General features: G+C 40.4%; 1 protein-coding gene across 1 annotated transcript in view; it reads right to left on the bottom strand.

The window, feature by feature from the left end:
* LOC124605969 (solute carrier family 22 member 7-like) overlaps positions 1 to 24,019 on the bottom strand; it is a 150,510-nt gene that overhangs the window by 12,083 nt on the left and 114,408 nt on the right. Inside the window, exon 9 of the mRNA XM_047137933.1 lies at positions 3,552 to 3,739. Coding sequence (XP_046993889.1) covers positions 3,552 to 3,739 — 188 coding nt within the window. The remainder of the gene's footprint in view (positions 1 to 3,551; positions 3,740 to 24,019) is intronic.

Raw genomic sequence — 24,019 nt, forward strand, 5'->3', positions numbered from 1 at the left:
AACGGGTACATAATATGAAATATAACGGAAAAACGAAGTTATGCTAAGTGATAAAATTTTGTCCTTAAATAAAGAAATTTTAATTGATAGAGGGAAAGAGGGAACAGAACGAACAGCAGTTAAAATATAAGCACGAGAAGAGTACTGTCGCTCACCCACCTTATTTAACACATACATGGACGACACTATGGAAGCAAGAAGGTATGCGAGAAATAAAATTAACTGCACATATTCAAATACTGTACTCTTTCCTTAAGACCAAATAATTTCGGAAACGTTTGGTAAAGCTTTACAAAAAATAAATGGAAAACGTCCAGTACTTTCTAACATGGTGCTAAATGGAAAATAAGCTGAACAGGTGTCTCAATTTTAGGCATTAGGCTATTATATAATTGCGAACATGGTATTGGTATCTACAATAAGTTACAGAAAACTGAAATGATATGTTGCACTATACATAGCAAATCAGCTAATAAATCCACCTGTGCTCACATCCGGAAGTGAGAGTTGGACAATAACTAAGAAAGAACAAATAAGGATACTGTCAGCCTAACTGAAATTTTCAGGCAACGCAGAAGGACGTTCTGTGAGAGATCAAGAAAGGGATTTAGAAATTACCGGCCGCGGTGGCCGTGCGGTTCAAGGCGCACCAGTCCGGAGCCGCGCTGCTGCTACGGTCGCAGGTTCGAATCCTGCCTCGGGCATGGGTGTGTGTGATGTCCTTAGGTTAGTTAGGTTTAAGTAGTTCTAAGTTCTAGGGGACTAATGACCACAGCAGTTGAGTCTCATAGTGCTCAGAGCCATTGGAACCATTCGAATTTGAAATTAGGAAAGAATGACATATTTTCCATGAACGCAAGAATAGAATACGAGATAAAAAATGAAAAAGAATATTGATAGAATGGGCTGAGAGCATAGAGAGACATGTTATAGACAACTAATTCAACGGATAGAGAGATATGGAAAGATGTAGACTATGGTGGATTTTGTGAAGACGGAACAGGCTATAAGTCAACTCCTTGAATTGAGGAAGAAGAAGAAGAAGAAGAAGAAGGAGAAGAAGAGAAGACAGTTTTAACTCTAAGTGATGCTGTAACGAACCGAACGGGGTAACGCAGTGGTTAGCACCCTGGACTTGCTTTCGGGATGACGACGGTTAAAACACACGTCCGGCCATTCAGGTTTAGGTCTTCCGCTATTTTCCTAAATCGCTTAAGGCAAAGGCTGGGATGCTTCCTTCGAAAGGGCAAGGCCGCTTTCCTTCACCATCCTTCCCTAATCAAAGCTTTTGTGCTCCGTCTCTAATGACCTCGTGGTCGACGGTACGTTAAACATTAATCTCCTCCTCCTCCTCCGTTGTAACGAACATAATGGTATACCAAAAACAGGAGTACGTTCTGTTCCAAAGTACAAACATGCGAATAAGCACAACATCATACCAAAGCTGACACGGATTGTATACCACAGTTAGAACTGCTGGGATTATACGAGTATAGCCAATGAATCTTTGGAAATTCGAATGTGTATCAACAACGTGAATAGAGATGTAGGGTACGCATTCAGCAATGCCTGGAAACGGGTACTTAGTAGAAAGAGACCCCGAGTCACATTGCCAAAAAAATGGTTCAAATGGATCTGAGTACTATGGGACTTAACATCTGAGGTCATCAGTCCCCTAGAACTTAGAACTACTTAAACCTAACTAACCTAAGGACAGCACACACATCCATGATGGAGGCAGGATTCGAACCTGCGACCTTAGCGGTCGTGCTGTTCCAGACTGTAGCGCCTAGAACCGCTCGGCCACCCCGGCCGGCCCACCCTGCCAAAAGTTCTCGCGTTGCTCTGGGATATTTTTCAGTATTATGGTGTATGTGTTCTGAAGTCTCCGATGGCTAGTTGCAGAGTGACAATGATTCCATGATTTCATCAATTCATTATCCTACTTTCCTTCGTTTCTGTCAAAATACTTGCACAACAGAGAGTAAGCCTACTGTACCCATTCGGTAATACGTACGACACAAAGCTTAGAGTGAAACTCTTGGACTAACGTGAAAGTACTGTGATGTGACTCAGTAACTGCTGGGAAAGTCCGGAATAGTGTCATGGTTTCGCTCGTACATTGTGTTGTTTGACGTCATACTGTAAGTGCATACTGGCCAATTCATAATCAGTAAATCTATCCACACTCCTGCTTATCGCTGTTAATATGAAAGTAATTCCACCAGAAACACATACCCGCGACAGAACTGGAGAGTAATGAATGAGACCTTAAGGACGAAATGTAAAGTGGACGTTCCTACTTTCAACATCATCTACTATGGATGAATGGAACAAGTTTGTTTCCAAACTAGACACGCAGCGCTTATCGCCGATATTTGCAGTGTTCCGCAGATCTTACCAGTGCGACCCACATACAGAGATCAGGTGCATATCAAACGACACGCAGTCACTTCGCGACTATGACAACCTTATACCGAAATGCTCAGACGGTATCCCAGTATACACACTGATGGAAACTAAGCACTAGAGATTGACTTCGCTGATTCAGATGCAATCGTTGTTCGTGGCGAACACTAACACATCCTTAAGGTCATAATAGTTAAGGTACTTCTCTGTCACTCACTGCTATTCTCATGAACTCACCGAAACAGCAGATGATTTCATAGAATTAACTCTGCGAGCGTATAGAGAACATTTATTACAGCCTCAGAGCCGGTTCGAAGACTTCTTTCTCTAATGTATGTTCCTTCCAGGTTGGTTCACTGGGTTAGACTGTATGTGTTGCTTTTTTTATTATTAACTCGTCACTGGTTCTCTACGAAGCCACGAAATAAGGAAGAGGTTTCCCTAAATAACTGGGGCAGTGGCTAGGTAGGGGGAGTGATGACAGGGAATATGTATGATACTTTACAGTTAATTTACCTAAGATGACTATGTCTTCAGTGGTGATGAGACGTACTCTTCATGAGTGTAGCTGATTTGGGACTTTCACGTTATCTTCAATACTACTCCTGACTTATTATTGGAGTAACGCACGTCTTTTCTGATATCTCTAGAAAACAACGCCCAGTTTATTGGGAGCATATTAATGCAGAGCACACAGAGGGTTGATGAGCATAAGAATGTAGGCCTTCGTGGCAGAGACGTTCCGTCGAATACCCGTAGCGTCTTATGATCGACTGTTTCGTCATTCTTGCTGATACATTCCAATGGCAACTGACTACCACCGTAGCAGGAAGGTCAAAACAGAAGCGCAAAAATGCAACACCTATGACACGATATCAGTATACAAGACTTTAAATAACAAGGAGATACGCAGTAAGGATGGTTTTCGTGAAATATTTGCTCAGGAAAATCTGGTACAACATTCTAGGTTGTGTTGTTCTTACTCTCGTTTTCCTTCTTTTCCTCTCCTTTCCTCTACGCCTCACTCTTCTCCTACTGTGTCTTTAGATAGCATATAGATAACTGACATCATTTGGGGGTCACTCACGTAACAGCCAACGAAAATAGGCGTATAGATTCCACCGTCGTTTCTCTTTACTTACCATGAGGGCCACGTATGGCAGAGCAGACATGATGATGGCAGCTGCGGTCCACTCGACACAGGCCGCGATCTGCCGCAGACATGTGGGGTGCACCTCCACACTCTGCAAGTTGGCCATGGCGATTGTGCCCGTCGTGAAGAACTGCGTTATCACAGCCATCACCGTGATAGGCAGTCCGATGATGCCAGCTGAATCAAAACATACATCACAGCAGTTACGAGAAATACTTAGATAATGACAGTAGGACACACGCACACGCACACTGTAACCCATACGTTAGCGTTCGTTATGTCAACAGAGCGGTCAAAAGTGATATGAACGGCTGTCCCATTTGCTTATTTACCGTTTATGAGAACCAAATGTTGCGTTTGGTGTGACCATGGGAACAGCGTCTGAAGAGCCTGTTACAGAAGGGGGTGCAGTGATCACGGTATTTACTTTTTACTGGGTATGACCATCGGTGCGAGACGAGTTGTTCATACTATACGAGAGATTGGACATGAATTCAAGTCTCATGAGGTCGTAATGCTTTTCTTGTATCTCCAGAATCGCACAGACAATGTTCCGATACGCGCTGACTGCCGCACAGGATCACCACAAGTGTCTGACGAAGGTGTGTCATGTTGGATAAGAACGCAGAGTCCCGCTGAAATAACGCAGCTTAAAATATTCTCCGCCTTACAACCGCGTTGAGATGACACGAACTTTCGACCGGGTGCTCCTTGGCCACTGACAAGTAAAATGACTGCTGATGGGCTCTTACACATTCCAGGTGATGGCTGTGACGTCATTGGTGCCCACGTTATCTCTGTATATTGCAACAGGTTGACTCCTCGTTCGATGCACCCCGCTTCAAGTTCACGATCCATTGATGCCACGCAGCGCCGAGTTGCAACCATCTGCCCTACTGAGGGCGTCCTTCCGTTACTACTGAGCTAGTTGGTAGTGATTTTTATTTCTATGTCTTTCTTATTTAGATTCTCCAAGAGGCTTTTAGTGTAATCCACGATACAGGATTCGTCATGTTTGACCCGTTGACCATTTACAAGAGCATGCTCAATGTCATAGAATTTTCCGGGGTACCGTTTGTGATAAAACCTATAACGTGCTGTTCTACAGTGCGAAATGTTTGTAGGACGTAAGACTGGCCACACTGCGAAGGCGTTTTGTATAACTTAGGGGCTATGAGAACTGCTGCATCTTTTATGGGTCTCATTTATTGCGGAATTTTTTACAGTAGGCTGAATATCGATTTTACTTTGTTTCTTCCCAGCAGACCGCTTATCTTACTCGTCTGAGAGCCACAGAACAGTAAAAAATCAATATTACTTTCGTTGTCCTCGTCTGTTCTCTTATGACGATTCTCACTTTGATATCGTCTCATTTTTTTGGGTGACTTTTGATGCCACTGTGCCAGAAGACCTTACGTCGGTGACTCAGCTGGTTACGTACACCTTCTACAATGGCTACCAACAGGCAACACAAAGAGCATTACCCTATATACTGAAGAAATTGCTATATAATAACAGGTGCTGGTAACATGTATTGAGATAAAAGACATATTCACAACAGTTACAACTGGTAAGGAATGTTGAAACTGAACATATTTGTCGAGACAAAGAATATCGTAAGTTCGTCTTTATGAAGATATCTTGTCTAAGAGAGCCGAAAAAAAAAAGTATAAAAATTCAGCCCTGCGTAATCGACGGTCTTAGAAATCAAGGTGATGTAGATCTGTGCTTGTAGATGTTGGCATTGCATTATCAGTAGTTCTGAATAATTATTTCGTGCAAGTACGTAGCAAAGGGTGGTGTACAGGCGGTCGTGAAAGTAACCCATCAAAAGAACTCTAACAGCTAGAATTCCGAAGATCTCGGGGGCCATGTAATGAGGCCATGACGACCCAGCCTCCTCGCTGGAAATGTCATTCGGCACATACCGCAGTGGGACTGAACGTACTCCATCGTTTTGTCAGATGATGGGCGAATGTAGCCTCTCAACTGAGGCAGCAGGAACTGTTCAAACCATTATGATTTCTTTTCACGGTGTTCTCCCAAACTGGTATCAATAGATCCGCAATATGTTGTTACTTAATTGGATTATGTATACCAGATGTCACAGTGCATCTGATTCTGGTCTGTCGCCACTCCGTTGTTACCCAAGTCATGCAGCAAAGGATTAAGGTGAAAAACTTTGATATCTGTTACACATTTTGCAAAGAACAATGATCCTCTAATAATTTCCCAGTTATCATATTTTAGAGTGATAGCGAGACTTTATGGACATCGTTTCTCAGAGATCAGTGTAGGTTCGTTTTATTATGTACGTTGAATCTTCATAGGCGAGTCTTACAACGAAGAAGTATGGAGCACGAAAAGTTAATTATAATTAGATCTACAGCATTAATTATAATATATTACTGATAACCGAAACTGAGCAACCGTGTGGACCAATAGCGTCAGCAACAGTATATCGTTTTTTATACAGGATTCAATTTAGTTTTTGCTATCAGAGCCTTCTGTAAAATATTGAATTACTTATGTGTATTTCACTGCGTTACTCTTGTATGCTACCTTACTGTAAGTTTTTCAGTAAAATTTACTGCTCTTTGACTGTTTGAATTAACTTTAGAGTGGGAGTGAACAGAGAATTGGATGTAGCGCTTCAACTGAGTCCAGAGACTATTTAGGTCAGAGTTATGCTTCTTTGGGTTTGAATGATCATTCATTTCACAGTGCCCGTTGTGTACAAACTGGGGGGAACTAGGCCACTGCCTCTGAACAGTAGCAATCTGTTATTGCCACAGTCGGCGTTCTTCAGCCTTTGGAGCACCTGAGAGGAATGCCTCGGAACGTCCAGTGCCTAAACTGTCGAGTGGGTTCTCTGATGTCGCAGTGCCTCCAGTTTCCTCATCCTTGCCAATCGACACACACCTGACGGTTTGTATCCATGAGTGGCGTATGCCTGTTTTATGGGTGAAAGGCAAAACTGGGTACTATTTGTTGGGTCATCCACTTACGCATTGAAAGCAGGTTGAAAGATTCTGCAGCTGTTGAAGGTACATCCGTGACAGCACAGTTCACGTAATCAACAGGCAATGGTTCCGATCATCCCGGCAGGTCTAATAAAGTGCAGAGAGTAGAATTAGCTGTAATTATGAATTCCATCGATAGGGGTGTGTTGGAACCCATTAGGTAACGGAAGTGCAATGTCTACTCTGTTTGCTTGAAGGCGGTCACGTCCGAAGCTGTGTTGGCACCAGTTGAGCGCACTGGGTACATCAGGCTGCTAATTGTGGCTCATGAAGGAACGAAAACATTATGAAACCAAGATACATGCATATCTGTAGAAATTGTTAATTCAGGAAATCTAAGTCAAATGGGACTAATTGTGGATGCTTATGCCAGTTACTTTTTGTAATTAGCATAGCAGAACTCGCTAAATGAATCTCTGAAATCTCACCATCAAGCAGATCGTATGGATGAATTTTGAGGTAACTGTAAATTTCTGTTTCTTCGAGAAAGTTCTTCATCCTATTTTCACGCAATAAGTGGAGAATTTTAAGTGTTGGATTAGTATCATTGACTTGTTTCTTCTCAGTAGCTTCTCCTTACATCTAACATTAAATTCATGAATGAAATATCAGTTACATAAATATACCACACCTCTAGCTACTTCATAATCCGACTACTACAGACTGTACAATCACTAATGATTCCAGCTGTCCAACGTGCCACAAGCGAGCCTATGTGATACGAAACCTTGTCACTACAAGACGATGCAATTTAGAAAGAATTAGAGATCTTGCTAGAAGGGGCTGCCACTAACGATTTCAGAGCGGAGCCATCAAAATAATAACTGGTCAGACAAGTAAAACACTCATAGGAGTTATAACTGATGAGGCTACATTGGAAAGGGAAAGTTTGAAGTACAAATAGTCTAAGATCACTATCTATCCTACTCAGGTGCGGTCCCTGTCAAAACAGTACAATTGTTCAAGAAAGGTAACGTACGTATCAGTGTTGATACACACAAACCGTTGAGAAGGAGAATCCGACACGACACGGGCAGAGCCAACCTGTAAACAGGGTAAGTTGTCTGCAGAATTCAGTGTGGCACGTAACGTTGTATTGTACAAACTGCGCGACCGTTCAGTGTTGGATGAAAAGAACGTATCAGGCAGACACAGAGAAGTAACGCTACCTTCAGTAAACAGTTAACTGAGGACAACATGAGGACATGAATTCAATTTTGTAGATATAGCCCTTAAATTCTGCATGGATTTCATAAAAGTAGAATGATGAACCATCTTGAAGAAACAGAAATTTACAACTAGATCAAAAAATGTCCAGACGACGTGCTTAATGGTCACACAAAAAAACTGGAGATTTTTAGATAAATTCCAATAGATTTTAGGGTTAATTTTAGGAAATTACAAGCAGGACAATACACATTTCGTCCTGTCAGACTAACGTCTATTGAATTATTTGTACAAGAACGCGTGTAGCTAGATCTTATATTGTGTGATGCTTCTCAAGATTTTTATTGTGTCCTATTGCTTTTTATGATAATGAGCGGCTTTTATATGATGTAAAATATTTGACAGTCCACTATAAATATTATGAAAGCAGTGTTAGAAGGCAAATTTTTGTGACAGTCTAAGCACCGTGAAATTGTACGACCACACTTACACGAGTTTCTTGCCTGTTTACATTATATTTCAAAAACTAAATGGTGGTTAAAGAGCATGTTCTGAAATTTATGAGTGGGAAGTATATCAGCACATACTATTACCTTAATGTATCATTCTTAGTTTTTAGTTCTTCTGTACCATATGTCCATTTGTGGGCATTGCAGTTAGTGAGATTCTTTGCTTTTGTGATGTTTGTCTAATGCAATGTATACTTCTTCTTCACTGTTATTTCAACTCCTTCATAGTGTGTGAGGCACAATAAACCCGCTCTCCAGCCAAGGAACTAATAACAACTCATTAAGATTTCAAAGAAAACTAAATAAAATTTGAAATACTTACAAAAGAATTTCAAATTGTTAATGGTGAAATTAGTGAAAGGAATCGTACAGGTCGTTACAAAAGTGATATCGACAAACTTAGATATGTTGTAGTTGGTGTTGCGAGGAACAAATTGAGGATAAACAGCCGGGTCCGCAAACGTCATCCACCGACGCTGGAAGTTACGCATAGCAGCATCTTACACGAGGCCACCTCTTCGACAGCAAACGTTACTTTGTACGCTGATCGATCGTAGGCGGAACGTTTCACAATGCTGTTCGTCGTTCAGTTACTCTGTCACTATTTGAGGCGAAGAAGATGTAGCGAGTTGCTGCATAGACAGGTCTTGTATATTACAAATGCAACCGTATGCTGCCTCTGTGGAACATAGTTTCGTACACGGGTTTCATGCCGCGGTTTATTTCTCTCTTGTGTAGCAAAGAACACACCAGACTTCAGTGATGTTGGTTTATAGCACGCAGTACACATACACCGGGTTTTTGAAAGTTCACTGTTGCATGCAAGTGTCGCACGATGGTCGAACGATCGCAGCTCGTCATATTTGACGGTTCTCGAGTACACAGGCACGGATCGTTGTGGATTACTGCGTTCTAAGGCTCCTTACCGATCCCTCAAGGTCCTCCAGAACATTGAGAGTCACTAATGTCAAAACGATCCTCCTTAAAACCAGAGAACCATTTTCTTGTCATGCTCTTCCCAATGGCATTATCGTCATACACGGGGTAAATGTTGCTGTCACTCCTCTACTGAAGTCAAACAGAAAAATACGTCGAAAATGTGTTGATTTCTCAACTTGGCACGCCAATTAGTAGCGTTCACTGCAGCACTCATCATCTCGAAATGGCAATATGTAAACTCAAATAGCAAAAGTGAACTACAAATAAAAATGTGACAACTGATAAATAAACCATAGGAAGCGAAATGCCAACATGAAAACCAAAAAGCTCGAACTTATGCACTAAACTTATATAATAAAACATTCATAGCATCCAAATAATCACACATGTCCAAACTGCAGTTATAATAATAATGTGGAAATTTTACGGATTGTGGTTTACACAGCCACTTACTCAGCGTGTCCTCTTATGTGCAGAGTTCTACGGGATGTGGTTACGTTGGCGTATTACGTTACTCTGTTTAGATTCGCACTTTGCTCTAGGTTTCTGATATGCTGTGTTGTAGCAGACAAGATGGCGGAAACCATGGACTGCCATTCTGGTAATCACGTGTCTCATCGATAAGTCATCCTTCGTCCATGATCGGTCAGTCATTGCCTGTGTGCCATAATATTCTCTTGGACTGTCATCTCTTTTTTCCTTCAATGCTTTTGAAAATGTTTCCGAAGTGTAGGTGTTGGACAGGATAAAGTTTGTTCTCAACGTATTCAAAAAAGAATTATACGAGGCTGGAATGCATGGTTTTGAACACGCGATTGCTTCCGTTATATACGTCGCCTTTTTCTTGTGTTGTTAGGTATTTCACTGTGAGAAGCGGTCCGCCAATTTGTATACCATACAACAGTATTGCGAGATTTTGGCTCTGAATAGTGATATTGCGGTCTCTAGGAAAAGGAATCTGATATGCTGAATTGCAGTGCTTTCCCTTTTACATGTTTTGTGAGACATTTTGCACTCCTTTGTATGGTTACACCAAGGTTTTCTCCACCCCTTACGAAGATCATTGCCGGTGCCAGTGTTTCTCCTCCATTTATGAGTACAATCGGCTCTGTTGGTACTGCATTTATTTCTAAATTACAATTAATGCCAAGATTTTCCATATCGTTTATTACTTCTTGTAGCCTCGTAATATCTTGCGAGATTACGCCCATCCATCTGGGTCATTATCCTATTTATTCAGCCACAATGATAAACAATAATAGACTTAGTTTGTGTTACGGAAGTGCTCCATTTTATTTTGATACTGAGAACTTGCCTGAGCTTCTTACTTTCTTCCATCATTGTAGGCCTACTGCACTTATGATCTTGATTTTCCATAGGGTTTCCTCTAATTTTTTGTCACTAGCTTTATGTATATAAGATCAAAAACTTCTAAAGTCTACTAATACTAAGTGCGGCTTTTCTCTCTCTTCAAGATATTCCCATACATACTTTAACAGGAATTTTACTGCGATCACAGAGGACATACTTTTCCTGAATCCAGTTTGGTTTTTGGGAAGGAGGTCATTGATTATTTCTTTCGTTCTTTCCGCTATTACCCATATTTTTGGAGTATTCTGGAAGGTAATTTTTCCATTGCTATGTCTATTTATTTGGTGAGGTCTTTGGGGTCTTCTTTCCCTTCACGTAGCACTTTCATTATTGTCTCCAATCTTCTGTAGTAGAGGCTATTTCTGTGCACTTACTCTAAAGTTCTGCTTACAATGGTGCCATTAGTATGTGATAAACGGTATCCCATTTGAGCCAACTGATGTTTCAAAGTACTGCACTGAAAAGCTGTTTGAATGTTGTGCAGGTGTGGTTAAATTTAGTGGAGCTAATCTTCTAACTGTTGTTATTTATAGATTCCCAGACTCCGAATTCACAACATTTTTGCTAAAGCTAGAGGAGGTTCTTGGTTCACTTCATAGGAAATAAGAAAAGTTAGTTATATGTGGTGACTTCAGTATTAGTTGTATAAGTGATTGTGGAAGGAAAAGGATGCAGGTTGATCTCCTTAATTCATATAATCTTATGCAAACCATATTCTTTCCACCGAGAGTGCAAGGAAACAGTAGAACAACCGTAGACCACATTTTTGTTCATTCCTCATTACTAGAAGGGCATTCTGTCATCAAAAAGGTGAATGGCCTTTCACATCATGATGCACAAATTTTAACTCAAAAAGATTTTTGTGCTGCAACACATGTTAAATATAGATATCAACTTTTTAGGAAAGCTGATCCAGTTGCTGTAGAGACCTTTGTAAACCTTATCAAGGAACAAGAGTGGCCAGATGTTTATAGTGCTGATAATGTAGAAGATAAATATAATGCTTTCCTCAAGACTTTTCTCGTGCTCTTTGAAAGTTGCTTTTCGTTAGAACGTTCAAAACAGGGTACTAGCCCAAACAGGCAGCCTGGGTGGCTGACTAGAGGGATAAGAATATCCTGCAGAACAAAGTGGCAATTATATCAAAACGTTTGAAATATTCAGAATCTAAATGCAGCAGCCCATTACAAACAGTATTGTAAGGTGCTTCAAAAAGTTATTAGGAAGGCAAAGAGTATGTGGTATGCAGATAGAATAGCTAAGTCTCAGGATAAGGTTAAAACCATATGGTCAGTCGTAAAGGAAGTGGCAGGTCTGCAGAGACAGGTTGAGGACATAGAATCAGTGTATAGTGGGAATATCCGTGTTACTGATAAGTCGCATATACGTACAGTATTTAATAATCACTTTCTGAATACAGCAGGTGAACTAAATAGAAACCTCATCCCGACAGGGTATCATATAGGGCTCGCAGAAAAAGGTGTTCCGAGACTGTTACCTGAAATACTCCTCCATGATACTGACAAGAAGGAGTTTGAGTTAATAATTAAATCACTAAACACCAAGAACTCTCATGGATATGACGGGGTATCCAGCAGAATACTGAAGTATTGTTCTATGTATTTTAGCCCAGCACTTAGCCATATCTGTAACTTTTCCTTTAGGAGTGGTCGATTTCCTGACCGATTTAAGTACTCAGTAGTGAAGCCACTTTATAAAAAGAGACACAGGTATAATGTTGACAATTGTAGACCTATTTTTATGCCATCGGTGTTTGCTAATGTTATCTATAGGGTGGTATATACAAGGTTGCTAGAGCATTTAAATTCACATAATTTGCTGTCAAATGTACAGTTTGGTTTTAGAAATGGTTTAACAACTGAAAATGCTATATTCTCTTTTCTCTGTGAGGTTTTGGACGGATTAAATAAAAGGTTGCGAACGATAGGTGTTTTCTTTGATTTAACGATGGCTTTTGACTGTGTTGACCACTAAATATTACTGTAGAAGTTGGACCATTATGGAGTAAGGGGAGTAGCTTACAATTGGTTCGGCTCTTACTTTAAGAACAGAAAGCAGAAGGTAATTCTCCTCAATATTGAGAGTGGTGGTGATGTTCAGTCCCAATGGGGCACTGTTAAGTGGGGCGTTCCCCAAGGATCGGTTCTGGGGCTACTGCTGTTTCTCTTTTATATAAGTGATATGCCTTCTAGTATTACAGGTGATTCAAAAGTATTTCTGTTTGCTGATGACACCAGCTTGGTAGTGAAGGATCTTGTGTGTAATATTGAAACAGTATCAAATAATGTAATTCATGAAATAAGTTCATGGCTTGTGGAAAATAATTTGATGCCGAATCGCAGTAAGACTCAGTTTTTACAGATTCTAACTCACAATTCAACAAGAACCGATATTTTGATCAGACAGAATGGGCATCTTATAAGCGAGACGAAACAGTTCAAGTTCCTAGGCGTTCGGATAGATAGTAAGCTGTTGTGGAAAGCCCGTGTTCAGGATCTTGTTCAGAAACTAAATGCTGCTTTATTAGCATTAGAATAGGATCTGAAATAAGTGACAGTTCAACACGAATAGTAGTCTACATTGCATATTTTCATACGCTTGTGTCATATGGTATTATTTTTTGGGTTAATTCTTCTGATTCAAAAAGGGTATTTTTGGGTCAAAAACGGGCTGTTCGAGCTATGTGTGGTGTAAGTTCGAGAACCTCTTGTCGACCCCTATTCAGCAGTCTGGGAATTCTGACATTGCCCTCACAGTATATATTTTCTTTAATGTCGTTTGTTGTTAAAATATTAGCTTATTCCCAAGAGTTAATACTAGGCAGGAAATCAAATCTGCATGTGGAATGCACTTCCTTGACTCTTGTGCAGAAAGGAGTGCAGTATTCTGCTGCATCCATTTTCAATAAGCTACCAAAAGAACTCAAAAATCTTAGTAGTAGACCAAACACTTTTAAGTCTAAACTGAAGAGTTTCCTCATGGCTCACTTCTTCTATTCTGTCAAGGAGCTCCAGGAAGAGCTGAAAAATTGAGCAAATAACAGTGTTACATTGTTGATTTTCTTTATTTAAACTTACGAATTGTCGCCTGAATATGTTACGTATATTTCAATTTATCTGTTTCTGCTATCGAGTTATAATTTCATATTGACTCGTTCCATGACCACGGAGACTTCTCCTTAATTTGGTCCTACGGAACAATAAATAAATATATAAATAATTTAGTGCTGTGTCTCTGATACACGCACTATATTATCTTTCAAGGCCTACGGCTTTCTTGTTATTGGTGCTGTTAATGGGATACTTGACCTCCTTATAGTAAACTGTGCCCATTTTGTAGTTGTATGTGACAATGCCTTCTTTTAGACGTGCTGGTAGCCTTTTAGTTCCACTTCGTTAAGTATGTTTTGTAAGTGTGTCTCCCAATCTTTCATACGACGTTGTAATGTATTTCATGAGTGTGCCGCTATGTTTCGGTCGCTTGTGGCTTCTTGCGCTAGTTTCTTTCCTTCTCAGTCCCAAAACATTCTCTTTTTTCCTTTTAGGGTTTTCGGTAGATATATCGATTCTTGACTTAAATTCTGAGAAATGTAGGGTTTCGTACACAACGTCTTTATAAGGTGTTGTGTTCTTATATGCCGATGTCTCCTCTTTAGTCTTCCTCTTGTTTATTGTTTATCCCGGCTTCTTGAGATCTCTCGTGAAGAGATGCGATACAATACATTCAGTAGTGACGTGGGACAATCAATGAAGTTACAAAACAGTCAGTAATTTAACTTTTGAATCAGCCGGTTTATTGACATTTCTGGAAATAATATCACTCTCATAAATTCATACAGTCAGCAAATTTCGTGTAACAGTTTTTACGCGTAATGGGACTTATTGCGTCGCAAATCGTTCTTATGATTTAATTAATCAGCGTTACAGTGTTGCTAACCAACGTCATCAACAAGGTAATATGTATCTCAATTAAAACAGAACCTCCATATTTTGCTTTCGGTTCATTTTTGTCAAAATCAGCAATTGTCTCAAAATTAATTTCCAACTTAGTGCATTAAGTCCGAGCGCGTTTGCAACGATGGTACGCGATTCACTGGAGAGCTCGATCAAGCACTAGCGTGTAAGGTATTTCAAATCGAGCGTGCAGGTTTCAGTTTTCCCTAATGAGCTAAACGACTCTTTTGTAATAACGTGACGTGTGTATCACACGTGGTACGCGATTCACTGGAGAGCTCGATCAAGCACAAGCGTGTAAGGTATTTCAAATCGAGCGTGCAGGTTTCAGTTTTCCCTAATGAGCTAAACGACTCTTTTGTAATAACGTGACGTGTGTATCACACGTAAAGTCTAAATGAAATTGGATTTGTCTCCATTCGGGTCAAAATCACAAAAAGTAAAATTCACCGCGCAGGTCAGGGAACTGTCCACGCTCACCTTTAGCGCTTTAAGTGATAACTCGTCTCAGAGTAAAAGCCGCACATAAAATCACACTTTTTCATGCGCAGAAAATTGATAAACACGTTTATATTAAACAGATAAATTATAACCTGCATTTACTATCATGTCCTATTCTGAATAAACTTCAAGAACTTGTGTTTCATAATCTCTAAAATTTTATCGCCTGAATGAAACTATAGTTTGCTAAAACGGATTCAGATAACGGTCAACTAGTGTCTAGACGATGACGTCACGAATCGATATTTGCTTGTAATGAACGAAATACTTGTACTGAAAAACACAGTCAGTTGAGTAATTTACTGACTCTTATAACAAATTTGGTACCCCTTGCACCGCTACACCTAGTACGTCTTTTAGTAGTGTGTAGCACACTATGTCGACTCATTGATTCTTTCTTCTGTTATTCCTAGGGGTGGCAGCTTGTCTTAGGACTTATTCCAGTCCCTGAAATGGTTCCTGTAGTTGTGCGTTATTTATTAGCGTTTCAAATTGTTTTCCGGTGTGTGATTTTGCTTCCACTTTCCAGATGTCTATTACTCCCGGAAATGCTTGTTTCTTCCTTCTTGTGGTTTACGCCATTCTCCTTTGATACCTATTTCCAGAGTAATATGTTTCCGAAGTGATATGCGATTTGCCGTCCTTGAGAGGTGTTGTATTACCCTTAACTGGTCCCCTTATGAGCTGGATTTGTATTGTGCTTCAGACGTTGTTTTTCTTCAGAAAAAGACCAAGAACTCGTTATAAATGAACCACTTCGCACTGTTCTCGGCACAGAAGATTATGGTGTGAGTAGAGTACATGGAAAATGAAGCAGTCGTTCTGGTTATTTGCGTATGAGACTTGTTATTCTGAAGGCAAAGGTGATGTTTATGTTCTCTTCTGAAAAAAAGAAAACAAGGTCGATTAATCACGTGTATTTAAACAAATGAGAAATACTTTTTTAGTCAATGTGGTGTTGGTCTGAAGCTAGTCGTTACTTCTGGAGATATGATCTGAAGATTCAAAGACATCATCAGTATGTTACAATGGAGTAATTGGAGATGTAACAACTTTTTTTGGAAGACACTATAAGAAACGACATGTTCCGTAATATTTATTTATTTTTGTACTAAATAAACAGTTTTTTAACCAGAGAGATTTGGTTTCTTGTTCTCTTGGATCCGAAAACGATTTTTACATGTTGTTGTCCACCAGAAAGATGCATCACTGAAAAAATAATTAATACCGCAGTTTCCATACACTCGCTCTCTTCGGGATGGACAGAAACACCAAGTTTTATTTTCTTTCTGCTATAAAAGCATCAGCTAGGTAAGAAATTTGATTGGTACCTCGAAGTTAAACAGAAGACCTACAGTCTCATACAATCTCCTCTATTTTCCTTCCTAAACTATAATTTTTTTTTTCTTTTAAATTTTGAAAATGTTTCTATTCCGCCCACTTAATCGTCATTTTGTACATGCATTCTGCACTTGAAATCTCTTATAGTGATTTACTCTCAGATGGCTTATTTCAGAGTCAGTAGCTGTTTTATTCGATTCGAAATAAGCTGACATCACTGTAATGTATTTTTATCTGTCGGGATAGTATGTTTCTGTGTGATAATTGTGGTTGCTGGCGATAATTCGTTTTTATGGAGTAAGTTACTCCTCCCGTGTGCCTTCATCTATCGCCTTGGTTTGCTAGAAAATGACTGCACTGAAATCCTGGGTGTTGCGATTTTTCGGTTGAAACGGTGCTGTTAGTATTGCTCTGTGGAGCCATATTCATTGCACTATCAAACTTTCTATATTCCAACGGAACGCCTTTAATTTTGTGGTCGGTGTTTTTGTGTCTTACTTGAGGGCCATCCCTCCCTTCTCCGGAGAAAAACGGAGAAAGCGAAAATTCCCGGGAACCATGCCCTCTTAACTGCACTTCTAGGTTTGCATCTATCTATCAGACACGTCAGTAACTCGTATTGTCCAGATCGTCTCCTCTTTCTTTTGTTGTTCACTGCCATCCATACTCTTTATCTGGATGTATGATATTTAACAGGAGCAAAGATAGTACGACCTTCGAATGTCTTCTCGCACCAGCTGCTTATTTCGCATGTAAAATAGTGTATAAGAGCAAGGATTTGGTGTTTTGGTGCCCTTCGAAATAGTTTATGTAATTTACAAAACTTTAATCTATGTCTGTAGCATCACCCCATTTAATATTGCTGAGGTATTACACTTAAAAGGCATTACAAGACTTTCTAAGTTTCACATGTTCTACAAAATACAGAATAAGTAGTGTAAAATATTATTTCTGCCATTTTTATGCTACTATAAGCATGAATTGTTACTGCCATTCTGTTCTTTACTTTCATTGCCATTCTGTTGTTTATTTTTAGCCTTCTCTCCCTACGTAATGGCCTCGTGAGCAAAACTGCAATATTGAAAATATATAATTTCTGCAGTCAATGGCCACTACTGTTTGTCAATGGCCACTATGTTTTCTTTAAAAAAATATTACAGGATGTGAACGCACGCCTTAAGGCATTAAACAATTTTGCCTGATTTAACGAAAGTCAACATGTCTAACACATTCAGATGAGTTTTCAAATATTAATGGGGATCAACTTCAGGGATAATGAGACCAATGTATCTACCAGATGAGAAAGAGTATTAAAAGTAGCCAGGATGCTACAAGCATATAGCTAATGAACGGAGAAAGCATCACTTCGAAAACAGAAAGTCTGCACCTTTAAATGTTCCCAGAGCATTAGTGACAATATTGCAACTAAACACAATGGAGAGTGCTACAGCGACAGCAGCACATTCCGAAGTCATAGAATAGTTTGGTGTGGTCATACTGCCTCCAGAGAGGCCATACAAAGGGGTGAACCACCGGTAGGCCTCCTACAAGAAATCTCTCCAGTCACTGACAGCATAAATTCAGTGTCTGTATCCAACCTCTAATCAAAAACCACAAAATTCCAAGATTTCAGTCAGTATTCTGTATTCAGTTAGAATACAGCCTGAAAGGATCCAAAAAGTAAAGGGTTTAAGATGTAAGAAGGTTTCATTCAGACACTTACTCGCTACAAAATTTCCAAATTACAGTAAATTGCAAGCTACAAGTAATAACGATCTCATATGACGAGCTGAAGTTCAAGCTATCAAGTGAGTCGTAGCCTGCGACCAATCTAAAGCCTATTGAATTCGGAGCTGAAGTGCAAAAATTTTATCAGCGTGAGGCAAGAGTTAGGAGAGAAGGACCAACAGTTAACATGGACAGAATTACAGATTAAACATTTAAAGAGGTGTCACTTAACCAAAGCAATACCATTCGGACTAGAATTTCATTGAGACAAAAATAGGAGATAACATTGTATGGACTAAGTGAGGCGCTAAAGCCGACAGCTCAGTGACAGTACAGCAAAAAAGCTCGACCGCAGAATGAGGGAAGAAGGGTGTCGATTTCACGACAGATCATCTTTACTTACTAAGAACTGGTTCCCGAAACATTGGCCTGTGACAGATGTCCCCAGTGTAAAACACAAATTTAGCTCAGTCAGTTGCCGCTAAAAAGCAGTCAGACACCAACGCGAAGCGTTTGCTACAATCAACAACGTGGTTGTCCACTGGGAACCCAGTAACCTCGACCATGACCAGGACGGGTACGTTCATAGAAGACGCGGCTGTCTAAGATAGTCTGATACCAATCCATTCACTTACAAAGGCTAATCGCAGTACCAACTGAGACTGAAACGTCCATGACAGCATTTGATAGCCTGCAATGTTAGAAATGCAGGCCGAGGAAATCCGGTTTCTAACTCACGGATGGAAACAGAAGAGTGCCGTAAGTTTTACTCGTGTATCGTAACTTTCAAACGAAAGGTCTGATTTTAATTAAATTACAGAATGTACGTTGGTCGGTAAGGTAGCTCAGCGTGTTCGGTCAGAGGTTTAGCTGCCCTCTGTAATATAAAAACTGAGTTGTTGGATCAACGATCAACTTGAACAAGCGTCATGGGACGTCCTCCCCGAAGAAATACAACAAACAATATCGAACAAAATGAGATAAAAAAAACAGCCGCCACCGTCAGACTAGACGGCTCACAGGCCAAGGCAGTCACGAGTTGGATACGAAGACACATTCGCGCTATCTAGCAAAAAGTAGTCGAATTACAGACAAGAGCAAATGGGGCGCTGTATAGACAATTTAACATTACAGGCAACAACAGGAATTAGTGCATGAAAATTGCAACTTACCGTAAACGGTCCTATTTCATAAATGAAATATACTTCAAATGTACATAAAAAAATGTGAAACTGGAAAGGGAACCGATGTTTAAGAGTCTACATTGAGAAGAATGTCGCTGTTCAGACCATTTTCATTTAGCGGCTCTATACCTTGAAAAGAGGTTTTGTTGCGTAATTGCAACTGTTCGTTCAATGTGAGACCGCCCTTCATAGACAGGTGTTTAAAAATCTCTAGCTCTTCTTAGATGTTAAGAGTAAAGCCTTTTTACTCCCTGTGCAAGAGCTGGTCGTCTTTTACATCTTTAGGAATATGTCCTTTGATTAACAAATGGCCAGGGAAAGTTGAATTGTGAACATAGGTGCCTTTTTTGCCCAGAAGGTATTCCCTGAATCTTGTCGAAATAGCTCGGCCTGTTTGGCCTATGGAACAGGCAGGACAATTGCCACAAATAATTTTATAGACATCAGAATTATGCAGAGGGGAAAGCGTAGATTTCAAGTTATGTAAGATGTTATTTTTTAAATAATTATTACTGGAGAAGGCTTCTCCAAAGTTATATTTATTTTGAAGTAAACGCTGTATCCTGTAGGAAACTGGGTCGAGCAGTGGTATAGAGAAAAATTTTCTCTTGTCATTAGGTTCAATATTAGAAACGCCTAGGGTGGTGACTGTCTTATCAGTTTTCCTACCAAAAGTACTATCTGCTACAGAGGGAGCATTGCCGTTATTGGCAGCCACAGTTCTAATCAGATTGATTTCAGAATTGAGATTTTCAGACAAAAGGTGGTTCTATGAATAGCTGAATGAAAACAGGCCATCTTACGAGAATGCGGGTGTACTGATGTGAATGGAGTAATTTGATCAGAACTGTTCTCCTTGCGGAAGATAGTGAAGCTAACTTTGTCGTCTACTATCGTAAGAGTGAGATCTAGAGAATTAAAGTCTTAAAGTCTTACTTAATCTGTTTCGGAATAAAGACACAACCGCCAACGACGCGTGCCCTCCTGCGACTGTCCGTTCGAGTCGCCACATTTGGTCGCCCCCCCCCCCCCACCCGCTACACACCGGCTGACTCGCGTTCGTGGTTTGAAGCGTGTGTTATTACACCACTAAGTCACTGCGGGACGTTGTCCTTGTAAGACAGATTAATGCGCGATCTAAGTTCACACGTAAATATATAAAAATATGATGTAAAATAAATAAGTAACAATTCTTAAACAATGTTGAGTTAGTTAAAGACAGATTAGTGTTCATGTTTCGCATAATAAGTAGTTGTTAGTTCACTAGCTACTTTGAGGTTTGGATGCGGGATGCGCACTACTAGAAGAGATGACGTCAAACAGAAGATGTAATAAAATGGAACACCTACAACCTCCATTTCGATGCCATTTATTATATGGTTACCAGTTTCTGTGATTCAGTGGACAATCTTCAGACCTTAACTGGCCATCAGTGGCCAAATTCTATGAACTGGTTTCTGTGGACTTTCTCCATGACACAACATCGTTGTTACAGTGAACTGAAACCATTTCACAGATGTTGTTTATCACTTATGGAATCGTGTATATGATTAGAGTTAACACCCTCAGTATCTGCTACGGCCTGAAGATGATGAATTGAATCATAGAAACTGTTAGCATCATAATAAATAACGTCGAACGCACAGCTGTAGGTGTTTCATTTCATTACATAAGTGAACGGCCGAAGTCTCTCAAACCTCCAGTCGGAGAGATGGACAAAAAAAATGGTTCAAAGGCTCTGAGCACTATGGGACTTAACATCTTAAGTCATCAGTCCCCTAGAACTTAGAACCCTTAAACCTAACTAACCTAAGGACATCTCACACATCCATGCCTGAGGCAGGATTCGAACATGCGACCGTAGCAGTCCCGCGGTTCCGGACTGCAGTGCCTAGAACCGCACGGCCACCACGGCCGGCTAGAGATGGACACACAAAAACTCAAAAGAGGCTTATACCCAGCAGTAGTGAAAGTATATACTTCTAAAAAGGGTAACTGCTGTTTTAAAGTGTCATTTTTTAAATTTGTTCAGCGTTTCACCGACGGGACGTCGCTAAGACCATAATATTACTACTTATACAACAGGAACAATAGGTATTTTTTTGATTTTTTGTTTTCGAGAGTTTTTAGTGGCGACTTCATTTTTAGTTTATGTTTCATACAGCATTGCGTATGATCACGCTAGCAGGTCGACAAAGGGACATATCAACGTTTGAGCTTTTAAGACTTTATTAAGAGACATACAGAGAGATGTCCACTAGTTTTAATCTACTAATCTACTTTCTCGAACTCTTATCATTGAAACACCTCTTACCACTACTGGACAGAGATTTCAGTGTTTTAGAAACTCTGGCGTCATAGATGGTTTCTTGATTAAGGGCTGAACAGCCACTGGAACTAGTCAGTGGAGGATGTGAGAAAACTGTGCTCATGAAATGTTTTAACCAAAGCATCCGAGAGAGCAATTCATTTCATACTTCGTGAATCATGAAAATCTCTTAAGAGAAGCAGCATTAAAGAAAAAAAATATTTTTCAAACAAGAGATTTATGTTGACGTAATACAGATTTCGTCAAGCAAAACGGCGATTTATTGGTGCGCCATGAAACGGAGAGCGCAGCTGAATTATTGCCCTACTTAGCAGTTTAGCAGCAGTACTGATGATTCGTTCCTGTCCGAACAGAGCGTGCATAGCTTTGTACGGTAGCCAAGCACGACAATGTGAGGATTGGCTGCGAGCGACAGCCGTGAAGACTCTGAGCGATCTGGTGTTCCGCACATAATCATTAACAGTTCAGAGACAGAGCAGGGGGCCTTCGACAGGAATTGCGTGAGAAGGCTGCGTACAGTACTGCACCATGGATTCCGTGCCATTTGACCTTCGTCACTGCCCAAATCGGCAGGTGCAGGGAGTTGTCTGCTCCTGAGAATGTAGATGGAGGGTGGCTGGGGGAAGGTAATGTTAGTGGCTCCGTGTGTCTGGAGGACTGGGTGATCACTGTCATCATGGATCATGGAAGCTAAGAGACACACAGAGTCTGTAGAAAGCCGTAGGGGAAGCACAACAAGCGAGTAATTGAGCAAAAGTCAGTTGCGAAGACGGAGCAGCATGTTCAATCGGCAATCAGTGGTGTCAGCCTGATAGAGTTTGCGCCACCCCTGAGAGTATCCGACGACACGATGACGAAAGTCTCGGAGTCATCTTGGCAATTGCTACTCAGAACTTTGTTACTGGACAACACAACAACAGAAGTCTGACTACCATTAGCATCTTCGCCCTGAATTACTAGTTCTGAATTTGACTAACAGTGTTCTGTTTCCATTTTCCCTGGAGGAAGTGAGAATGGCAATAATGAATGTAAAAAAAGGAAAGCACCAGGACATGATACAATACTGGCGGAGGTGTTGCATCAGCTTTTGGACCAAATTGTGCCATAGACAACAGTGTTATTAAAAGAACGTCTTTTGCAGGGTCAGGTGCCCAGGATCTAGAAAAGCTCCAGTCTTATTGTACTAAACAAAGGGGAAGGCCAGACCCAAAAGAACCGAAAACTTACAGCCCCGTTACTTCGGTGAATGATCTAGCCAAAGAAAAGGTAACTTTGTGCGCCGCCTCCTGAGGGACCACAGAAAGTTAGTAGGCATGAACCCCTAGCAGTACCGTTTCAGGCAAGGGAAATCTACAGAGGAAGCGAGAAATCATGCAATGAATATGGGAAACACGTCGGATGACACGTATGTTATAGCCATAACGAATGATGTAGCTTGGGCATTTGATAATTTTTGGCACTCTGCTCTTTTCAGGAGAGTGAAACAGATGGACTATCACAGATGTCTCTGTATCAGTCTGCTAGATTACTGCACAGAAAGGCACGAGCAGTTAGAATGTACTGGAGTGAAAATTGTGAAAGACACACTAAAATACTCACCACAGGGCTCTGTATGTGGTCCAGAGCTATGGGATGTTGGAATAGTGTCATAACTCAACCAGCTCCAGAGTATAAGAAACGCTAGAGGCAGCATCGTTTACGCTGACGATATGCTAATTATAGTATTTGCTAATACACATGCTAAAATAGAAGAAAATACTGGGGCAGCTCTTGAAAGCCGGAATAACTGGTTCGTGAAAGAGAAATTAACTATAGCATCTTATGAAGCAGTTCATGTGTTACTAAAATGAACATTATCAAGATTGACAAATCCCGAAATCAGAATAATTGACCAACGCTGGAAAAGAAAAGCAGTATTTAGGTATATTGGAATTACCATCGAAGAAAAGCAAAATATTCATGCACATGTAGAAATTGTCTAGCATAGAAGCATTAAAATTCCAAATAACATAGCAACAATAGGCTGAAAAACTATTTAGCTGCCACTAAGTGGCAGAAGAACATACCTATCGCAATCTTGCTTGCTATTGTGTGCTACTGGTCGAGTGTTGGGCTCACGCATCCAGAAATGTAAGGACAGCATAGGCTCTACGGCGAGCACAGAGAAGTGCACACTTGCGCCTGACAGGCGGATATAAAAACAACACCAACCGAGGCGCCGCTGGTGATATTGGGTTTTCTACCTCTACACACAGCACTAAGCAAAAGAGGTGAACAATGGTTTTGATAAGTTACAGGAGGTACTGAGCACAAGAGACGTATCGAATTAGGAAATAAAAGCACACATTAATAGATTATGCCAAGACATTTGGTACTGGGAAAACACAGGTA

This window comes from Schistocerca americana, chromosome 3, assembly GCF_021461395.2.
Source record: "Schistocerca americana isolate TAMUIC-IGC-003095 chromosome 3, iqSchAmer2.1, whole genome shotgun sequence".
NCBI classification, from domain to species: domain Eukaryota; kingdom Metazoa; phylum Arthropoda; class Insecta; order Orthoptera; family Acrididae; genus Schistocerca; species Schistocerca americana.